This window comes from Mastigoproctus giganteus, chromosome 10, assembly GCF_048544385.1.
Source record: "Mastigoproctus giganteus isolate SK-2022 chromosome 10, ASM4854438v1, whole genome shotgun sequence".
Taxonomy (NCBI): domain Eukaryota; kingdom Metazoa; phylum Arthropoda; class Arachnida; order Uropygi; family Thelyphonidae; genus Mastigoproctus; species Mastigoproctus giganteus.
The window spans coordinates 182,547,400-182,568,787 of NC_143584.1; the positions used below are offsets into that span (position 1 = coordinate 182,547,400).

At 35.6% G+C, this 21,388-nt stretch overlaps 1 protein-coding gene across 1 annotated transcript in view; it reads right to left on the minus strand.

The window, feature by feature from the left end:
• Positions 1–21,388, minus strand: part of LOC150079603 (serine/threonine-protein kinase 16) — a 112,872-nt gene that overhangs the window by 62,688 nt on the left and 28,796 nt on the right. The window contains exon 3 of the mRNA XM_090383134.1: positions 10,240–10,474. Within this exon, the coding sequence (XP_090239260.1) occupies positions 10,240–10,474 (235 nt within the window). The remainder of the gene's footprint in view (positions 1–10,239; positions 10,475–21,388) is intronic.

Sequence of the window (21,388 nt, forward strand, 5' to 3'; positions counted from 1 at the left end):
GGCACATTATAAATATTGCTTCCTCTGCATCTAAAAAAAATGGGTTTTCCCATTCATTCTAAACATTAATTTTCTTCCAAAAAACCATTCATTCTGTACAAATCACAAATCCACGCTACCATGGAATAGTGTTCCCACACCTGGAGCAGAGCCCCTAAAACCTGTTTCAGGCTTTTAAATTCCATTCAGAAGAGAGCAGTTAGATTAATTAATAACTCATCTCTAACAGTCTCTCCACTCTTTTTTTTTTTGGTAGTTGTTAGCGCATCGGCTTCTGTGGCCATAATGCACCTGCCAAAGTTTTTGCCTTTTACTAAGTCTGAGGCAGGATTCGAACCCGCAACCTTTGGGTTGCCAGGCAGCCACTTTACCCACCTGGCTAGCCCGGTCGGCACTCTCTGTCTCATAGATATTCTGTTTCTGCTGCATGCCTTTTCTATAGATAGTTCTATGGGCACTGTTCTTTTGAATTGGCTTCTATAATTCCTGCTCTCTCTTCCAAAGCAGTCTGCACACGTGCCACAACCAGTCAACATCCTTTTACTGTCCAACTTCAAACCCACAGAACCAACTTTTCTTCTTCCTTTTATTCATTCAACTTCTGTTTTTCGGAACAACTTTCCTTCATAAATATTTCCTGAAAATTACACCACAGAAGTCCAAGTCTAATGTCAACAAATATCTTCATCTTCTCAACCTCCAACCAAAGCATGCTACTAAGTACTTTAGGTTCTAATACCTCTTGTGTTTGGAGTTTTCATTAAAAAATAAATAAATAAATAAAAAAATACGCACCTGGAATTAATTAATGTATAACCCTGTATAATAAATGATTTAATTAAATAATAGATGTATTTTGCTCTCTTTGCACATTTCTAAAGTGTTTCCCTCACCAATCATTCACACTAAAATTAGCAAGACACAATACAGTCACATTGTTACCCAGCACCACCAAAATGAAGCAACAGAGTACAGAATAACAGAAATAATACAAAGGTTGTAATTGAACTGCTGTAAGCTTTTGGGATTTCAATACACGTTAGCAGTAAAGTTCATTCACAAGTGATTAATGTTAATAAAACTATGGGTGAAACAAAGTTTGATTTTAAATGCAAGGTTTGAATGCAGAGATTCATATTCTGAAGATTATTGACAAATTTTTGTACATAGTTAATTTTTGGAGCAATAAAATGTTTGAATTTGTCTAATGTCTAAGGTACTCGGAAGAGATGTGCCCCACATTTCGTTTTGGAGAAGAGGAATTGCTTTTATGAAGCATTCTTTTTAATGAAATATGGAAAAACTATCCCACTAATCCAATTATGAAATGTATTTTACTTTTGAAATTTAATGTACCAAAGTAAGTATTTAATTTATAAAAATATGTATGTAGATATACTTAGCTAAATTACATCAAATCTATTTATTTGCACTTGTTGTAGGAGGCAATGTGAATTTATGAAATATTTTGAGGGGCATGAAATTTATGAAATATGTTAAGAGAGGTGTAAGGTATAAAAGTTTGGGAACTTCTGGTCTAATGCAAAAAAAAAAAAAAACCAGAATAAATGCTCATTCCAAAATGCATCGCAGCAAAAAGGTACACTGCTTGTAATATACTTTTTGAGGACCAGAAGTCAAACTAAAAAAGTGATACAATGAATATAATTATCACTATGCTAAAGAAAAGTAAAATGGGAAAACTTAAAATTAAACTGGTGACGGAAATATGATGCTGAATATTATTGTGTGCATTAAAAATTCTGTTCTTGTTTGTAAGTTTCAAGTTGTTTCTACATGTTATATATATTAAGTCATAATACATTTAAGTTGATGAAAGAAAACTGGTCTTTATTTTTGTGAAACCAGATTACATTTAACAAATGGACAACTGACGCACAATCCTTAAATTTTTAATTTCACAAACTTGAAGTTTAGCAGCTAGATAGAGTGGAAACAGCCAAAAAGCTAAAGAGTAAAGAGGAATTTGAATTTAAATTCTGTTAGAGGGGGTGATATAGGAAGTGTTGTGTACTTTTCTTTTGGCTGATGCTGTATAAGCTTGCTTGCATTCTTGCATCATCTGCCAATACCAATACTAAGTTTTGACCTTGTAGTGCAGAAAGTTAGACAAATTAGTTAAACATAATACATCAAAAATAATCTCAACTACTACTTTCTTATCTTAAAATCAAATCGACCCAGCTTACATTTATTAGAACAGCCACTTCAGAACAGGAACAGTCACCAAAATTAGCTGCCTGAGGAAGTCAAAAAAGATGCAAGTTTAACCCACTCTAGTGTATAAAAAATCAGTTCATGGCTATCTATGTTTGACAGAAGGATGTAGTCTTTCATATTTGTGGCTTTATGTATTTCTATATAAAAAAATAACCTATCTGTAAACGCTATAAAAATTCAAACTAAGCCAGAAGCACCTCCACCAATATTTTCATTTTTTTTATTCATAAAATCTCTGGCATGCCAGAGCAAATTTCAAATAACTTTTTAAATTTTTATTAAAAATGTAATTCAGATTACTTATCAGCAGTAAAACATCAAAGAACATTTCTTAAAATGCACACCAGTGTAACTAGTGATGCAGTTCAAAAGTCAATACCATATTAGAGAAATACTGAAATTCACAATGATGCAATTCTAATAGCTGTTTTAAGTTCTTCTGTTTTTGGTGCATTTTATTACAGTTATAAATAGCTGTGGTTACTTTTCATAATTACAGTTAATGTTTCTTGTGTTATGAGCATTGATTTCAGCCTTTATGTTATCTTTGAATTCATTAAATGTTTGTGGTTTTGAATAGCATACCTTATCCTCTACTGTGTATCTCGACAATAAAAAAAAAGCAGCATGTGTACCCTGTAGGCACGAAAGATGTTTTATTTTATGTGAAACCATCTATGGCTGCACTAGAGTAAAACTGTTTAAATTTTTGAACAGTTTGATCAAAACTTACTTATGCTATTTAGAAGGTTGATGTTGATCAAAATCTTGAGAAGCAGATTTTATTAAAGGCTGCATTTTTTTTGTTCTCTGTTTTTGAACTCTTTCCTTTTTGACACGAGAGGCTTCTTCGGTAGCTTTGAAGCTTTTATTCTTGCATGATATTACTACCCGCTGCTTGCTCTACCGAATCAAAGTTAGTTGACTGAGTTGGCACCATTTAGGAAGTGATGTCATTTGTGTCATTCAAAATCTAATAGCCAACTAATAGGAAGTGACGTCAGTTGCTTCATTTCCATAAAAAATTTCGTTACCAATCAATTGCATCGTTTCCGTAAAAAATTTCGTTAACAATCAATATTTCATCATTCTCATAAGAAAATTTCATAACCAATCGGTTTTACTCCAGTGCCGACATAGATGTTTTCACATCAAAAGGCAGGTGCTGCCAAATCTAGAAATCAAGTAGGCCAATTCTTCATGGTGTAATATTCCAGCAGGTCTTCATGGTGTGATATCAATCCATTAGGAAACATTTTCTCAATGTATTGCTCTTGCTGTATGGCAAGTGGTTCAATTTTGTTGAAACCACAACCTGTAGTACATTAATGTCCTCCAATTCTGGTCAATTAAAATTAGATCACTGCTGGTATCTTTTGCCCATTCACTATTACTGTCACAACTTGATCATCTTCAAAGTGCAGCCTAATTATGCTGTTCTGTATAATTCCACACCACAGACACACACATCGGTGCAGTTCTTTTCTTTTGCATACTTTGTCGATTTTCTGTAGACCATGATCAACAATTATGTTTGTTCACAAAAACCATTTAAATAAAAATGCACTTTGTTAGGCATTATCAATCTAAAACCATGAAATCATTCATGAAGAATCCCAGCATACTCCTTTGCAAATAAAAACCAAATAACACTGTTGTTCAGGCAGATTTCCTTAAACAATCTGCTTTGTAGAGCTAGCACTTCAGGTTCTTCAAAATTTTCCTCAAAGATTTTTCAGTAATTTTAAGTTTCCACAGTTGTTTGTCAATGGGGGGGCAGTTTGGTCTACGAATGGGACAATTGTAGTTTCAGTTGGAGGCCAATTTGTTTACGGTAAATAGAGCAGAAGCTGCATTTGAAGAAAGTGAACAAAGGGACACTTCCCCCCACCCAAGAAAGGCTTAGAACTCCAAAGAAGAAAGGCCCGGAATTCTAGAGCAAGCCAAGATCTGATATTATAGCACTGAATAAACAGGCCGGCCCCGAAGTGCACTCTTATAAATTTCAAGGGCGGTCACTTCAAAAAGGCGTAGCGAAAGGGATAAGTGAACAAGGACAGTCAGAAGAAGTATTCCAGAAATTTTCAAGCATCCAAATGTCCCCACTACGACTAAAGGAGCCCGACCTACAAGAACAGAGGCCGACACAACGGAAAAAGGATTGGACGAATAAAAAAAAAGATGAAGAAAGAGAAATTAATGGTGATTGGTCAAGAAAAGGGGGAAGAGGGACGAACAAAAAGGAATAACGAAAATACTCTTTTTGTCTTATGTATGGGGAAGAAGGGATAAAAGAAAGTGGATATGATGAATATATGTGTATGTGAGGGTAGGGATTGTGCGAGAGGTTATCCATAGGTATTGCTGTGAAGAAGTATGAATCAAGTGAAGGTATGTGCTGATTAACTTAGTAGTTTTATTATTTTGCTCATGTGCTTAACAGGATTATAAATGCTTAGAAAAGAAAGAAGTATATATGAGTTTAGTAATTTTGTAAAGTAGACGAAGGCTATGGGTAATTGTATAATTATGATTTATTTAGTGTTTGAATTTTCTTTATGATCCTAAATGTGGAATAAACTTTGTTATGTTGATAATATACATGTCTCATCATTCAAGAGAAATACACACAGCTCTATGGTAAATAACCTGACTTATCCTGGTTGGGGGAAACAGAAAAGAAAATCCTCATTACATGAAATCTTCTGATACTGAAAAAGATAAATAAAATAAAATAATTGAGCAGCAGACAGATTGTGGACCTTGGAAGGAAGTGAGGATCCCCTGTTCTGGAATTTAAACACAGCAACAGCCCATTGATGTTCCAAGGTAAGCTGGAGATATTATAAAGAAAAACAGAATTAAAATAAGATAAAAGTAAGTAAACCTCTTTCCCATAGTGTATCCAGATGCCTGATATGCCTTTCCATAGTGTCCCACAAGTGCTCTAAGGGATTGATATCAGTGGAGTTCAGAGGCTAATCGATATGCTGGAAGTCAGAACTGTGTTCCTCAAACTATTCCTGCACAACAAGTGCCCGATGGCTCGCTGCAATGTCATCTTGGAAGACGCCATCACCATTCGGGAAAAAGTATCACGTAGCGGGGTGTACACAGTCAGCAAGCGGTTGACAATAGCAGAGACGACTGATATGTTGTTCCACATTCACCAGGAGTCCAAGTTCCTGCCAGTGAAACATGCCCCACACCATACAACGACCTTCACCAGCCTGCCCTTTTGACACCATGCATGATGGATCAAGAGCCTCATATTATTGATGCCAAATCTGTACAACACCAGCCACGGTGTGAGTAAATAATGCCACTCATCCAACCAGCACACCTTCCAGTCTTCTAACATCCAACTTGCATGCTCTTTGCACCAGGCAAGCCTTTTACGCCGATGAACCTTGGTTAGGAGAGGATGCCATAGGGATCATCTGCTGGTATAGCCCATATGTGCGAGCGTGTGACGCATGATCATGCCAGATATTGTTCTGGGTTGGCCCATGTTGTATTGGGTAGTCAACTCTTCAACAGTGCTGTGCCTGTTTGCCTATACCAGTCATCAGACCCAGCACTCACCGCTAACATCAACCTTTCGCTGACTTTTGCAGTTTTGCCATCGGGTCATCATTTGACCATTTTGACACCAGTCCTGGTACACTTTAACTATAGTGGCTCTCGAACACCCCACCAGTTCAGCCGTTTGGGAAATCGAGGCACCAGCTCATTGAGCACCCACAATCTGTCCTTTATCAAAATCCAATAAATGCTTCCTTTTGTCCATCATGCTCGAAATTTTACTACATACTGAACCACCAACACCTTATCTATGCTACATAGGTCGACTAACTGCCCACTCTCGTATCTCATGTGGCCAATGGGTCGCATTCAGTTTCGTAGGGGCAGTCATAATTCAGTGCCTTTCCATACAACAGTAAATGATTTTTAAAAAAAATTAATTTAAATAAATTATAAAAGTTACAAAAAGTAAAAAATACTTTAGTGTGGTATAACAGGCAGATATATTTATAAAAATATACACAGACAAAAGAAACATTTGTGTTATCTTTACTAATTTTAAATGTTTAAATATATTTTTAAAAATTTTCATTTTCAATTTTTAAATTATTTTAAAATTATATTAATTTTAAAATAATTGTTACATTTTAAAGCAGCACCATATCTCCCCAGACGAAGCAGTTATCATTGACCGGGCGCATAGATTTTGGGACCGCAAGTGGCTCGAGAGCTTGTGTATTAGTTCCATTGAGAACAATATTAATAGAGACAGGGGTATGCGTATTCATCCCCTCTTTGAGGCAGTGATCCTTAGAGGGGATGAACGATTCCACCTGACGTGCTCCCAAGCCACTTCTGGTTCCAACACGAACGAGAACAGTGCACGTGCCATCGAATCACGTGATATGTGCCGTGAACCTGCGGGCATTTAAAGTTGCACTGTAAAGTAAAAAAGCATACTGTTGAGAAAGAAGGCGAAGCCATCGAAAGCTTTAGATATTTTATTGCTTTTAACCTGGTATATTTTATTGTATTTTATGATGTTTTATTTGTTTTATATCCACTGTAAATAGTAGTTTATTGTAAGTTTAATTATAAAGTTATCAAAATTTTGGCTTTTGTTTTATTTTTCTCATTTCAACATACGGTCGGTGAAAAATACTTATAATTATATCATAATTGTTACATTATTTTAAAATAATTCATATATGATCCTGCAAGCAGAATTGCAGGATCATGTATGAAATGCCAATCAGTATAACAGTTAGTAAAGTGGAATTTTATAATTGAGCTGGAAAAGAAGATACTGACTGTTTGAAATTGCAACACTTATATAGAGTTTACTAAAGCAAGTATTAAAGCCTTTTGGTTTACTGCAAATGAGAAACCTTCATGTTTCAAAAGTAGATAGTTTTCATTGTTATTTATTTGTTTCATGTTTACAACAGTTTTTTTAGTTGTACACAAGCTAGATTTTCATTTCATTCAAGAATTCACTGATCTAAAAGTAATAAATGCAATTTCTGTGAAGAACTTCAGCATCACAACTGTTGTCATTGTTATTTGGTTTTTAGGAACATTAGCAACTAAGGCCATATTGCTCCGGGGATATGCGGTGGTCATTCCCTGACCTTTCCACATCCTCCGTATTTGGTGGTCACGGGCTCGAACCCTGGTCTAATCAAGAAGCGTGTGCTACGCACTGCGGCTCCTGCCCACCTGGCTATGGAGGCACCAGCATCACAACTGATACAGAAACAAGCTCTGCATTCATTTTACGTTAGTTGCAAAATCAAATAAAAGTATTTTGAATACCTTATTGGATGTGTATTTTATCTGATAAAAAAACTTCAAGAAATATTATCTATTGACACTCTGGTATAAAAAACTAGTGTCCAACAGAAAAAAACTTTGCAACCATAATCACTTTCCACTGTGCACAAATAAAGAAAAAAAAAAAAAAAACACTACTAGAAGAACTGTTTTTGAAATCCATATTGTCATAACATGTTTCTTTGATATACTTTTTTTTCTTTTTTTTTTTTTTGTTAGTTGTTGGTGCATCAGCTTCTGTAGCCATAATGCGCCTCCCAAAGTTTTTGCATTTTACTCTGATCCAAACCTGAGGCGGGATTCGAACCCGTGACCTTTGGGTTGCCAGGCAGGCACTTTACCCACCTGGCTAGCCCGGTCGGCTTTTGATATGTAGTTGACCTTATAACCATTCTAGCAAAATTATTTATTGGTTAATTCATTCATTTATAAACTTTAATTAGTATCAACTTGAAATTAAGAATCTTTGCTATATAATATTTTGTTAAAATCCTACTAACAGTAAGAAAACAATAAATTATTACTGCAAACTAATTATTACAATGTAAAATGTTAATTATTACACAGAAATCTGTAAACTACCATGAATCTACCTCACTTCAAAAAAAAAAAAAAAAAGATGAAAACAAATTTAAACCCAAAGAGGTGCAAACACTTAGCATATGCTTGTTGCACCTCTAATGCTATTCTAGCAATTCATTAAGAATATTGGGTATGTGGTGGACTTTCTCTGCCCTGTAATGAGATACCCAATTTTTTTAAAAAATTGCAATTTTAGTACAATTAATGATACAGATTGAAAGTTAAAACCATACTGGAGGAATATTAAAATTTGCTGACTTAAATACAATAGATATATTAAACTTTTTATTAAAGTTTTGTTGTGTGTTGGGGGGGAGGGGAGTCATTTACAACCAATATGCCTGGTAGATGGTTGAAAATACATTTCCCCAATTTGAGAAATAATGTTGAATTGTTTACACCTCTCCGTGACAGAAATTTTACTTTTCACTTTTTAACACATTCGTTACTGCCAATATTTGGTAGAGTGTATCCCACGTACTGGAATTTTTGGAATATTGAAAATCAATTTCTTTAATGTCTATCTAAAAATAAATAATAGTTGAAAGGTAAATATCTGGAATGCATAGCTAAAAACAAACACTTAACTTTTGGGATTAGCTGTAAAATCAGAACAAGCCTTAAAATTTTACCAAACGTTTATTCTGTGTATATAAACTAACCTCAACACAAGCAAAGAACAAATAAAACCACATACCAAATCTTTACAGTAGATGGTTCACAATAAACAAAAACCACTGCTGCAAATAGCGCAGAGTTCAGTGTGCCAATATCAAGCAGTTATTAATTTTGTGTGCCTTTACTTTTAAACAGTAAACAAGTGCTTTACTTTTAAAGCACTTGTTTACTGACTGATTAAGAATAACCACATATACACATCATGTCACATCACTTGGACACCATTTGATGCTATACAGTCGATTCTGGTTATTTGGGACACATCGGGACTAGTGCATTTTGGCCCGATTAAGTGGCTGCCCCAATTATCTGAAGTTTCACATAAATAGTTAAAAATACAAGGGATCCCCACTTTACAATTGGTTCACTGTACAATCAAATCACGTTACGATGGACTCACCACAGTAAATACCGTTCACTATACGATGTATAGTAAGCGCTGGTCATTGTGATCGTGTTTGTGAATTGAATTTTAATTCTATTAAACAGCAATTCTAATTAGCGAAAATAGGAGGAATATTATCCACAGGGTATATAAGTAAAGATATATTAAGCCCAAATTTACCCTTTATTACCTTACCAATTAAAAAATTAAATGATACGTGATAATCAGAATAATTAATACATACATACTTGAATAATTAATACATACATACTAACTAGTTGACATTTCTGTTCACTGACATTTGTGGGTGGGGGTTAAAATTTAAACAGTAAAAAGATAAGCAATCAATAACAAAGAACACGGCGCACACAAATTGCAAGTAACACAATATGCATAAGCGAGAATGGAGTAACAAGTTATGAAGCTTTAAAAATAGGAATGAAGAGAAGATTATGAAAATTAATTTTTTCATAATCTTCTATCATAATAACCTACAGAATTCCAGCTGTCAGTATTATCACAAATTCAATAAGATCGAGCTTACTATCCGTTTATGATAGATTGCACTAACAGAAAAGCCCAATAAACAGGTGACTGCTAATTGTTTTATGGTTGTGACATCTAGAAATCCAACCGAACCACGTAGTATGGTCGGAGACAATCGTAGGGTAATCTCCAGTGCTGCTGTCTCCTGCTCCGATTAAAAGGCACGTTGTTCCAATTAAGCGAAGTAAACCCTGGTTATTTTCTTGATTGGGTTCTGTTTTTTAAGATTTTCCCCAAATAAACAGCTGCCTCAATTAACCAGTGACCCAAATAACCAGAATCCAATGTACATGTAACTGGCAAAAAATCTGTTAATCTGAAAAAATGAAAAAAAATCATTACTTTAGAAAACACAGAAATATAAAATTACTATACTAATTTCAGCAGACACTGTATAACTAAAAAAATAATTAAAGGATATAAAATGTATAAAAACACATTAAAAATACCTTATAATAAGGTAGAAGAATTCTAACTTCACTTGAACTAGAACGCCCCATATCATTTCTATCTACTAAGGCAGCATCTGTGCACTCGATTATGTTAGGATGGCTAAAGGCACGATAATATTCCACTTCCTGCATTGCAATCCTTTCATCATCCTTGCTATGACAAAGAATTCGCTTTAATGCATAATACTGATGTGTTTTGGAATGTTGCACTAGGTCTACCACACTAAATCCCCTATTTCAAATAAACAGATAATATTCAGTAATCAAACCTTATAGCCAATAACATCTAAAATAACTTTATACATGATCAGTTTTATGACAAAGGCCTCAAGTTTTTTTGACGAATAGTCATAAAACACAAAGACTTATAAATATCAAAATTTACTTTATGAATGCTTGTAATTTAATACAGTGAAACCTCCTAATAAATGACACCAGTGGTGCACTCTGTGATGTCCATTACTGAGAGGGGTCTACTAATGGGAGAAGGCAGGAAAACATATGCTTCAAATTTACAAGTAATGTAATCATAAAAGTATGTAAATATTTATTTTAATTTTCCATAATAATGAGTACTAGAGGGCTTCACCCCTGCTCGCTTTGCTCGCCAACGCCCGCACAAGCTTTTCTATGTAAAATGTAGAGGTATGACAAGTAAGTCAAATCTTTTCTATATAAAAGACACACCTATCGAGATGCACTGATCAATATCTAATCAGAAAATGACCTATGTAATTATTTACCTGTACATTTGTAGTGATGTAATTGCCCTGCCCACTTGTAGCACATGACTCGCATCCCTCTTCTCCCATTGGTTAACATAACCACGCAGCATTCTCAAAGTCGAATAAATATCACTATATAATTATTTACCTGCATTTACATAGGTCACTTAGGAAAAGGCCTTTTGTTTCAGGTTCCATAATGCATGAGGAATATTGTTGCATCCAAAAGAGCAGGACTAAAATATTTAACTAAAATATTTACAAACTATACAAATATTTAAAGTATTTACAAAATACTAAACTATTTACAAATATACAAACTATATATTTGTCCCTTCACAGCTAATATTACAATGGAACAACAAATGATGCCGGGCATGGCCATGTGACTCAAACATGACCACGTCCTCTTCTTCCATTGGCTCAAATAAATATCACTAGGAGGAAAACTTTTTTAATGTATAGAGAGAAATAAAAAAAAAACATGATTAAAAGTGAATGAAAAATAATCTAAAATTTCAGACTGGATAGTTCCTTTATAAACTACTAACTTAAGGTTAATTTTGATGCTAGATTTTGAAACTAGCTTTGTTCAGCGGCATTACAGTACAGAAGACAAAAAATCTTAAATGTTTAGCTTTTAGCTGATGGCCTCAAAAAGCTTTATTTTAGAAGGTATCCCTGTGCTAATTTCATCTTCATCCCTCACAGTTACCATTAGTTCCTTCCCTAATTTCTTGATGTGTACTAAATGTGGCTGTAATATTTACAGATATAATTAATACACATCAGGACTTCACTGTCAACAAACAAATAACCTTCATTTTTAAAACAAAAATTGCAAATCAGCATTGAACTCAAGATTATAGATGACTGAAAACTCTCAATCCTGATTAATGCTTGCCTTCAAAACACAGTTAATTAGAGAAGCAAAACTATAAATTCTGGGCCCTCCATGCCAGATTGTTCAATGATTCCCATATGATCATTAACAACCATCCCAAACCAGCTATCCAGCCTGCCTCTTCAGGTACCCCTCCCACAATAGTAAACCTAGTAGTATGATAGTTTGCCACTGGTAACTATGAAATTATGTATGAAATGCAGGAGTCATTTTAATCTCACAGCAGAAAAAAAAAAAAAAAAAAAAAACTTTGCCTTCAAAATGAGTTGAACTGATACTGAATTACTGTAAACAAAACAAACTTTCCCACAAGTTGCACTAGTATTGCACTACTTCAAACAAATAGGAAGGGTTAATCTGCCATTTATTCTAAAGAACTATATAATATTGGTGTTTAGATACACCATAGACACTCTTAAAAAAACTACAAAGTAGTTGTTCTGGGCATCATTTTCTCTTTCTCATATTGTGCTCTGCCTTCACGACGAGTTGCCATGATACTGCACTACCTCAAATAAGTAACGCTTCACTAATAGAGAAGACTATTGTTACTTATTCTCAGTGAGTACCACCACCCAGACATGTTTCAAGGCTATTGGCCTATCATCAGTGGGTGGGCAGGTACCCTAGTATTGCAGACATGACGACTCAGTTGTGAAGTTAATCGCACAATATGAGAGATGCCAAAAGGTGTATAAGATAATATTTGAAATAATTAAATGCACATGGCATAATACTTTAAGAGTTTAGTATCTATATAATATTGGTGTTTAGATGATAGGCCCACCCACTGATTCTCTATTAGTGAAGCGTTACTCATTTGAGGTAGTGCAGTATCATGGCAACTCGTCGTGAAGGCAGAGCACAATATGAGAAAGAGCAAATGATGCCCACAACAACTACTTTGTAGTTTTTTTAAGAGTGTCTATGGTGTATCTAAACACCAATATTATATATATACTAAACTCTTAAAGTATTATGCCATGTGCATTTAATTATTTCAAATTCTAAAGAACAGACACTGCTACAACAGTGTCTTAAGGCTTACTAGTCCATCATATAGCAGATGATCTCTACTGGTAATATTCAAGCAAAACAGTTGTACAATGTGAGCTGCCCTGTATTACATGAAGTTAAATGTTCAAATTTTATAAAATAACCAAATTTATTTGGCTTTATTGAAGATAATTGAAGTTAGGACAACTAACTTGTTCTTCTTGATAATCTTTTATATAAACAGCAAATTAACCTTCTGGTTTAGGGCAATAATAGCAGGGCAACTCGCTATGAAAGATTATTTCATTAAAAGATTTTTTTTTTTTAATATATCTAAGGATTGAGTGCTACCAATTTTAAAAAGTGAGTAAAAAGAAACTATTTTTTACTCATTTTAAGCAAAAACAGATAGGGTACTGTAATACAGGTGAATTGTTTACCCCAAAAATAAGCATGGAAAACGATGGTGGGAAGGATTAGCATTACAAAGAAATTTGAATCAAGTTATAGTCAGTCAGATTCCAAGACTATATCACCTTTTTACCATGCTGTCTGACTGCTGGCTGCAACCATTAGATTAGATTTGCAGGCAGTATGTCTGCTAATGTAATCTAAGACTTTTCAGAATTTGCAGGATTAATATTTCTAAGTAATTTCATAATTTCAGTCAATGTTTGTCTACAACTTTGCAATACCATGTCCAGTACTTAGAGAGACATTAATGGGAATTGGCATATACTGTAAGAAAGCATGTATTCCGCCAGTGCATTAAGAAATGTGTATTATTTCAAGCTGTCCAATAATGGTAGGGTGGTTTACTGTGTAAGCAAGAATGATGAAACTGAAAGCTGAAAAAAATTAAAAACAAAATACTGTATGTTATAATATCAGATACTAAAACATTATCATTATCTGCATTTTAACAGAAACTATTCATGCATGGAGATTAGTCACAAATGCATTACACATCACATTCCCTGTGAGGTTATCATGCACAGGTCTTAACTAAATTAGATGTTTTTAAATTAGTTGAAAGGTATGGTGAAAAATGCAAGAATAACCAGTTCTAAATAAATGTACAATGCACTGAATTATAGTTTCATAGTAATTTGGAATAATTTATTAAATTAACTGAAATTTATATGGCAACAGAATTTAGGATGCAGTTTAAACACAGATTTAACTTAGTTCATTAAATTATTATTAGCAGTAGAATATGATACAAGAAAGTAAGCTTAAAAAGCATCAGCCAAAAAAAAAAAAAAAAAACTTCCCAAAGCACCTGTCTATCCCCTCATATAATTAGTCTAGTTCTTCCATAAATTTATTCAAACTAATCACTTCCACAACAATAGATGGAAGTTGGTCCCAACAATCAACCACCCACTGCCTAAAAGGCAAGCCTCCACACATTTATCCCACAATTATCCTTCCTCAATTTGAATTTACGCCTCACATGTGGACTCTGAGCAAGGATGCCATCAGCACTGAGCTTGTGCAATCCATTAAAAGCCTTAAACACCCCAATCAGATCACTTTGCAGGTGTCTAGTTTCCAGATGCATTAGCATAGGCATATAAATATAAGAAAGCAAGCTCATTAACATTAGTAGAGGCATATGATGCAAGAAAGCAAGCTTATGCAGCATCAGCCAAAAAAAAAAAAAAAAAAACGTTCCCATTTCACCCCTCCGTTCGTTCCAAATACCTGTCCAGCTCAGCCTTAAACTTATTTAGGTTATCAACTTCCACAACAAAGGATGAAGTCTGCTCCACCAACCAACTACCCACTGGCTAAAGGCAAACTTCCACACATCTATCCTACATCTGTCTTTCCTCAATTTGAATTTATTCCCTCTCAAGTGATTATTCTGAGCAACAGGAGGAATCCTGTCAGCATTTAGCATGCTCAAACCATTCAAGGCTTTATACACCTTGTTCAGATCACCTCGCAGATACCTAGTCTCCAGACACTGTAATTTGCAAAACTTAAGCCTTTCTTCATAAGAGCAAACCTTTGTTCCATTCACTAATCTTGTTGCCCTTCTCTGTTCTCTGTACTCGTTCCAACAGCTCTCCATCCTTCTTAAAATGAGGCCTCCAGACCTGTATACAGTACTCAAGGTGTGACCTGACCATTGCCTTATACAAGGGGATAATCACCTTCTCAATCATGCTAGAAAATTCCTGTATATCATTGACAAGACACCATGAGCTACTCTTGCAGACTGTCTGCATTGCTCAAAAAACTTCATATCTGCCTGCACAATTACCCCCAGGTCCTTTTCGCTCTCAACCACTGTCAGTGTAGTACCACAGAGTTGATACGTTACTCTGGTGTTACTGCTTCCCATATGTAGTACTTTACATTTGTCAATGTTAAACTTCATTTGCCACCTCTCAGCCCATCTTCTGAATTTTTCTAAATCCTGTTGCAGCAGCATACTGTCATTAGCATCCTTCACAACCCTGCAAACCTTCATATTGTCTGAAAACTTAATATTAAGCTTGATATACCATCATCAATATCATTTATATATACAAAAAACAACAATGTACCCAACACTGAACCCTGAGAGACTCCACTAATAACATTAGTACACGATGAGCAGTGTCCATTGATTACCACTCTCTGTCTTCTCCCACTCAACCATCCCTTTATCCATAGCAACAATTTGCCTCCAATGCCACACTGCTCCAATTTTTTCAGCAGTCTTCTTCCATGTGCAACAAAATCAAAAGTCTTTCTAAGATCCAAATATATGATATCAAAGTTATTCCCTGCATCCAGTTCCTTTGTGACCACATCAAAGTATCCAATCAAATTTGTCAAGCAAAACTTTCCCTTAACAAAACCATGCTGTGTCCAAGCTATAATTGAAGTCTTGTCTAGATGATCCTGCAGTACTTCTTTAACCAGTGCCTCCATTAATTTTCCTGGAACAGGAGTTAAACTAACAGGTCTATAATTACTTTTATCGCCCTTTGAACCTGCTTTGTGAATTGGGGTCACATTTGCACATCTCCAGTCCATGGGAACCTCCCCTGAGTCCAAGGACGCTCTCATAATTATGGCTAAGGGTTTGCTTAGTTGCTTTCCTGCTCCTTTAATATAACTGGATAGATCCCATCCACCCCGGGTGCCTTTTTTTATGTTTATCTTCAACAATTTCTCCTCCACTTTCCTCTCAATTATTACAAAATCATCTAGCTCAGTGCCAGAGTTTAACTCACCTCTGGCATTTCCCTCCATGAATAATTCCTTATGTGTAAATGTAGATGCAAAACACTCATTTAGTTTGTTAGCCACCTGAGCAGAATCATCAACGGTTGAACCATCAATATCCAGTGGACCAATCTGATTCATCCCTTTCCTTCTAGAGTTTACATACGTAAAGAACTCTTCACTGTTTTTCTTTGCATCCATTGCCAAGGATTTCTCATAATCTGCCTTTGTCTGCCTAATCTCCTTTTTGACTTGGTTACAGACCAGCTTATATCTATGATAGGCTTCAATGTCACCCATTAATTTATATGTATCCGATGCATTTTTCTTTTCTGCCATATGTCTCATTAGTTCATCTGACATCCATTTAGGCCTAAACCTTGAACAATATTTCTTAGTTGGTATGTAATAGTTGGTATGTAAAGCTTAGTATCTTCCAAGATAAATTCTTTGAATGCTTCCCATTTTGAATTTTCTGTTGATGTAACATCATCAGTTGGCCCCACCATATAGAATTTAAATACTGTCTCAGATCACCGTAGTCGCCTTTACGAAAGCAAAAACCCTTCCCTTTACCCCTGATGGTAGTTACCTCTTTGAGTAAATCCCACTTCAGCACACTGTGATCACTGCCACCTAATGGTTCCTTTATCTGCAGATTCTTAATGCATGAAGAATCACTACTGGTAATCAGATCAAGAGTATTACTCCCTCTAGTTGCCTCCCGAGCATACTGATGTAGAAAACAATCATCCAATAAATCCACAAAAGCCTTGCTAGTGTGTGAGTGACCAGCCCCCAAATTACAGTCAATATCTGGGAAATTAAAATCCCCCATTATAAGACTCTCTAATTTACTGGCCCAATCTATTTCCCTGTACAGTTTCTTATTATACTCATCGGTCATTAGGCCTATAACACACTCTTATGCCCAATTTTGATCTCCCAATGCTTATGTCACACCAAACTGACTTGACACTGCACTGTCCAGCGGTGTCGACTGGCTTCACTTCCTTGGAATTTATGTGTTTCTTAACTAATAGCATAACCCCTCCTCCCTTACTATCCTGTCTATCCTTCCTATACACATTGTACTCCCCAAATTTCAGTTCTGCGTTCCTTATATCTGTGATACATCTCTGATAGCCCAACAATATCTGCCTTTGATGTTTTGAGCAATACCTCAAATTCATCAAATTTATTTACCAAACTCTTAGCATTGGTGTATACGCAAGTATACATGCGCCTGTTCCTATTCTTAGCTACCCTAACATAGCCCATGTGTTTACTTGTACCACAATGACTCCCAGCAGTCTCTGAAATACCCTGCATCTTGTTTTCCAGGCTGCTGCTCATTCCAATAGAAGCAGTGAAGAATCACTTTCACCTCTGCCAGTGGCTACTCTTAATCTATTAGTCCTTGTATCCTCACAAGCTAGCAGTTTTCCAACCCACCTAACAGTGCCTCGATAGCATCAGCAAATATTCTTGCACCCTTTCTATTTAAGTGTATCCCATCTCTGTAGAAGCAGTCTCTCCTGTTAACAAGTACAGACCAGGCTGAAAAAAATTCTACCCCTTGAGCCTTGCACAATCTTTCCAGGGCCGAATTGATCGACAAGGCTCTCATCATATACTCCCTCCTATCATGTCTGAGCAGAATTTCAGACACTTTCAAATTCAACCCTAATTCACTGCTTTTTTTCAAGAGTGATCTGTATTTGTTAAGTAATTAAAGTAAGTTAATTAAAGTTAAGTAATTATACAGCATCTGCAAAAAAAAAAAACCCTGCCCATTTCACCCATCCATTCACTCCAAAAGTTAGTCCACTTCTTCCTTGAATTTATTTAGGCTATCAACTTCCACAACGACAGATGGAAGTTTGTTCCAGCAATCAACTACCTACTGGCTAAAAGCAATTTCCATACATGTATTCTATAGCTGTCTTTCCTCAATTTGATTTCATGCCCCCTCAGGTTTGTAATCTGAACAAAAAGAAGAATCCCATCAGCACTGAGCCTACTCAAGCCATTCAAGGCCTTATACAATTCAATCAGATCATCGCAGATGCCTGGTACCCAGACATTGCAATTTGTAGAACTTAAGCCTTTCTTGGTAAGAGCACCTCTTTGTTCTAGATGCTGCAATTTTCAGAATTGAACCCTTTCAGGCCACCTCCATAGCCAGGTGGGCAGGAGCAGCAGTGCGTAGCACACGCTTCTTGATTAGACTGGTGTTCGAGCCCGTGACCACCAAATACGGAGGATGCGGAAAGGTCAGGGAATGACCACCGCATATCCCCGGAGCAATATGGCCTTAGATGCTAATGCTCCTAAAAACCAAATAAACAAACAACGACGAAACCTTTCTTGGTAAGGTTTCAATTCTGCAAATTTTTTTTTAAACCCTTTCATTCCCTTCACCAATCTCATTGTCCTTCTCTGCACAGATTTCAGCAAATCTGTATCTTTCCTAAAATGAGGCTTCCAGACCTGTATGCAGTACTCAAGGTGTGGCCTGACTACTGGCTTGTGCAATGGGATAATCACCTCCTTATCCTTGCTAGCAAAATTCCTATATATCATTGACAGACAGGCTGTCCTGGCAGCCTGTCTGTATTGCTCAGAGAACTTTATATCTGATTGCACATTTACTCCTAGATCTTTTCCACTACCTATCCATATGCAGTACCTTGCATTTGTCAATGTTAAACTTCAACTATCATTTCTCAGCCTATCTGCCTAATTTTTTTAAACTTTGTTGCAATAGCTTACCCTGATTACTATAAAACAACGTAATTTGTTATATTTAAAGCAAACTACAGGCATACCTCGAATAACGAATAGGATGCGTTCTACGAAATTACTTCGTTAAGCGAAACTTCGTTTTCAGAGGTAAAAATACTATGGCCAGAATAGGGATACGTTCCTACGTAAAGAAAATGAAAAGCTTTTTTTCCGAACAAAGAAAAGTTTTATTAAATAAACAGTCAACTTACATACAAAGTGAAATCACATTTTAAAATACGAGTCTAAAGTTGTTGTTTATGCTCTTTTTCTCTTTCATTTAGCAATTGCCTATACGGAGTTATTGCATTTAACACTGATCGCTTAACAATAACACTTCTTCCTAAATCAGGATCATTTTCACTAAAAAAATTTAAAACGTTTTCAATGTCATTTAAGTACCTTTTTTTAAATCTTTGGTTGTTAACACTTTTTCGGCAGGAACTTCTTTAACTTCGTCTTCATTAACTTTGTCTTCGTTGCTAACAAGGTTTTCTAAATCTTCCACTAAAAAAAACATCATCTTCTGCATTCAATAAATTTCTAACATCCTCTTCATCGACATTTTCGAAACCTATTGATTGAGCCATCTGGATAACTTCATTTCTAATTTCTTGGATGTTATTTTCTTCTTCTAGTACAACTTCTGGGCCAAACTTATTTTGCCATATTTTGCGCCAAACTCCATTTAAGCATTTCTTAGTGACTTCTTTCCAAGAACTATCAATGTTTTCAATTGCGTTTTTAATGGTGTAGTTTTTCCAAAAAGTTTTAACTGTCATTTCCTCTTTATCCTCTAGTTCAGTTAAACTGCTTAATGTTCGACGCAGATAATAAGCTTTAAATGATGCTATTACTCCCTGATCCAATGGTTGAATCAGGGAAGTTGTGTTTGCTGGAAGAAACACAACTTTGACAGGAATGCATGTGTCCAACGTGTTAAGATCAGTAGGATGTACAGGAGCATTGTCTAACAACAAAAGAGCTTTTTCTTCAAAGTTGTTTTTTTTTTGACAATACCGTTTTACTTCAGGACAAAAGTGGTTAACAAACCAATCAGTAAATAACTCCTTGGTAACCCACGCTTTTCTATTTGCTTTCCATATTACAGGTAAATTCATTTTTATGTTACCTCCGTCGGATTTTCTGAATGGTAAACTAATAACAATTTTAATTTATAATTGCCAGAGGCATTTGATCCAAAGAGTAACGTTAAACGGTCTTTGGCTGCTTTGAACCCAGCAGCTGATTTTTCTTCAATAGAAATGAAGCTTTTTGTTGGTAGCCGTTTCCAGAACAAACCGCTTTCGTCAACATTGAACACCAAATATGGAAAATTTTCACGTTCAATTATTTCCTTTAGTTTTTCTGGAAACTTATTTGCAGCTTCTCCTGTTAATTTTACACTATGAATCCTGGCCGGTTTTTTAAATTTCTCGAACCAACCACGAGAAGCCCCAAAGGTTTCCGTAATTTCTTCAGTTTGTTTAGATTTCAGGTGATTAAACTGGAATAATTTTTTTTTTATGTTAAATGGGGCTTGAAATTGCCGACTTCGTTATATCGAAGCTTCGTTATCAGAGGTAACGTTAACCGAGGTATGCCTGTATCAAATTACATGTATATGCCTCTATAGTCGCTCAACAGTTCCATCAAAATTCTTGACATTCTTAATGTTCACCTACCCACAAATTATCAAAGATGTGGAAGATGAATTGTATTAGCTTTTTCAACTTGATTGCACCCTGGGTCATGTCTTCTCTTTTAAATTTCATTTCACATCTGGTTATAATCTCTTACTAAATTAGGCTGATATATTTGAGAGGATAATATTCAATATCCTGATTTTTAAATTTTCAATTGCACTAAACATGATGAACTGATGTGAGGGCATACACTTCACACAAAAGGAGTTCGTGAGGCAAATTTTTATATTTATGGATCTTCATTAATAAACTGAACAGCGTTATAATTTATAACAGGTTACTTTAGTCATAAAAATCGTGTTGTTGCTATTGTTAATGTTCATGCCCCCTTAGGAAGAGAGAAGCTGAGAGATAGAAGATACAGCACCATATTTGTGCCTACTGTTGTTGTTGCAGAGTTTTGGGCACATCAATGAGCTACAACATACTGAGCTGTATATATTATGTCTATAAGTTACTTGTGTTCTATGGTGAATTTGCATGTTTGCTGGACAAAAAAACTACCTGTACAGAAGAGAAAACTGTGCTACACTTGCTGTTTGTTTGTTATTTGGTTTTTAGGAGCATTAGCAACTAAGGCCATATTGCTCCGGGATATGCGGTGGTCATTCCCTGACCTTTCCGCATCCTACGTATTTGGTGGTGAAGGGGTCGAACCCCGGTCTAATCAAGAAGCGTATGCTACACACTGCTGCTCCTTCCCACCTGGCTATGGAGGCGCCACTACACTTGCCTGAGGCCAACTAACTAAGCCATGTTTTGAAAAGAGCCCATAAAAACTAATGTGCCATTGACAGGATTCA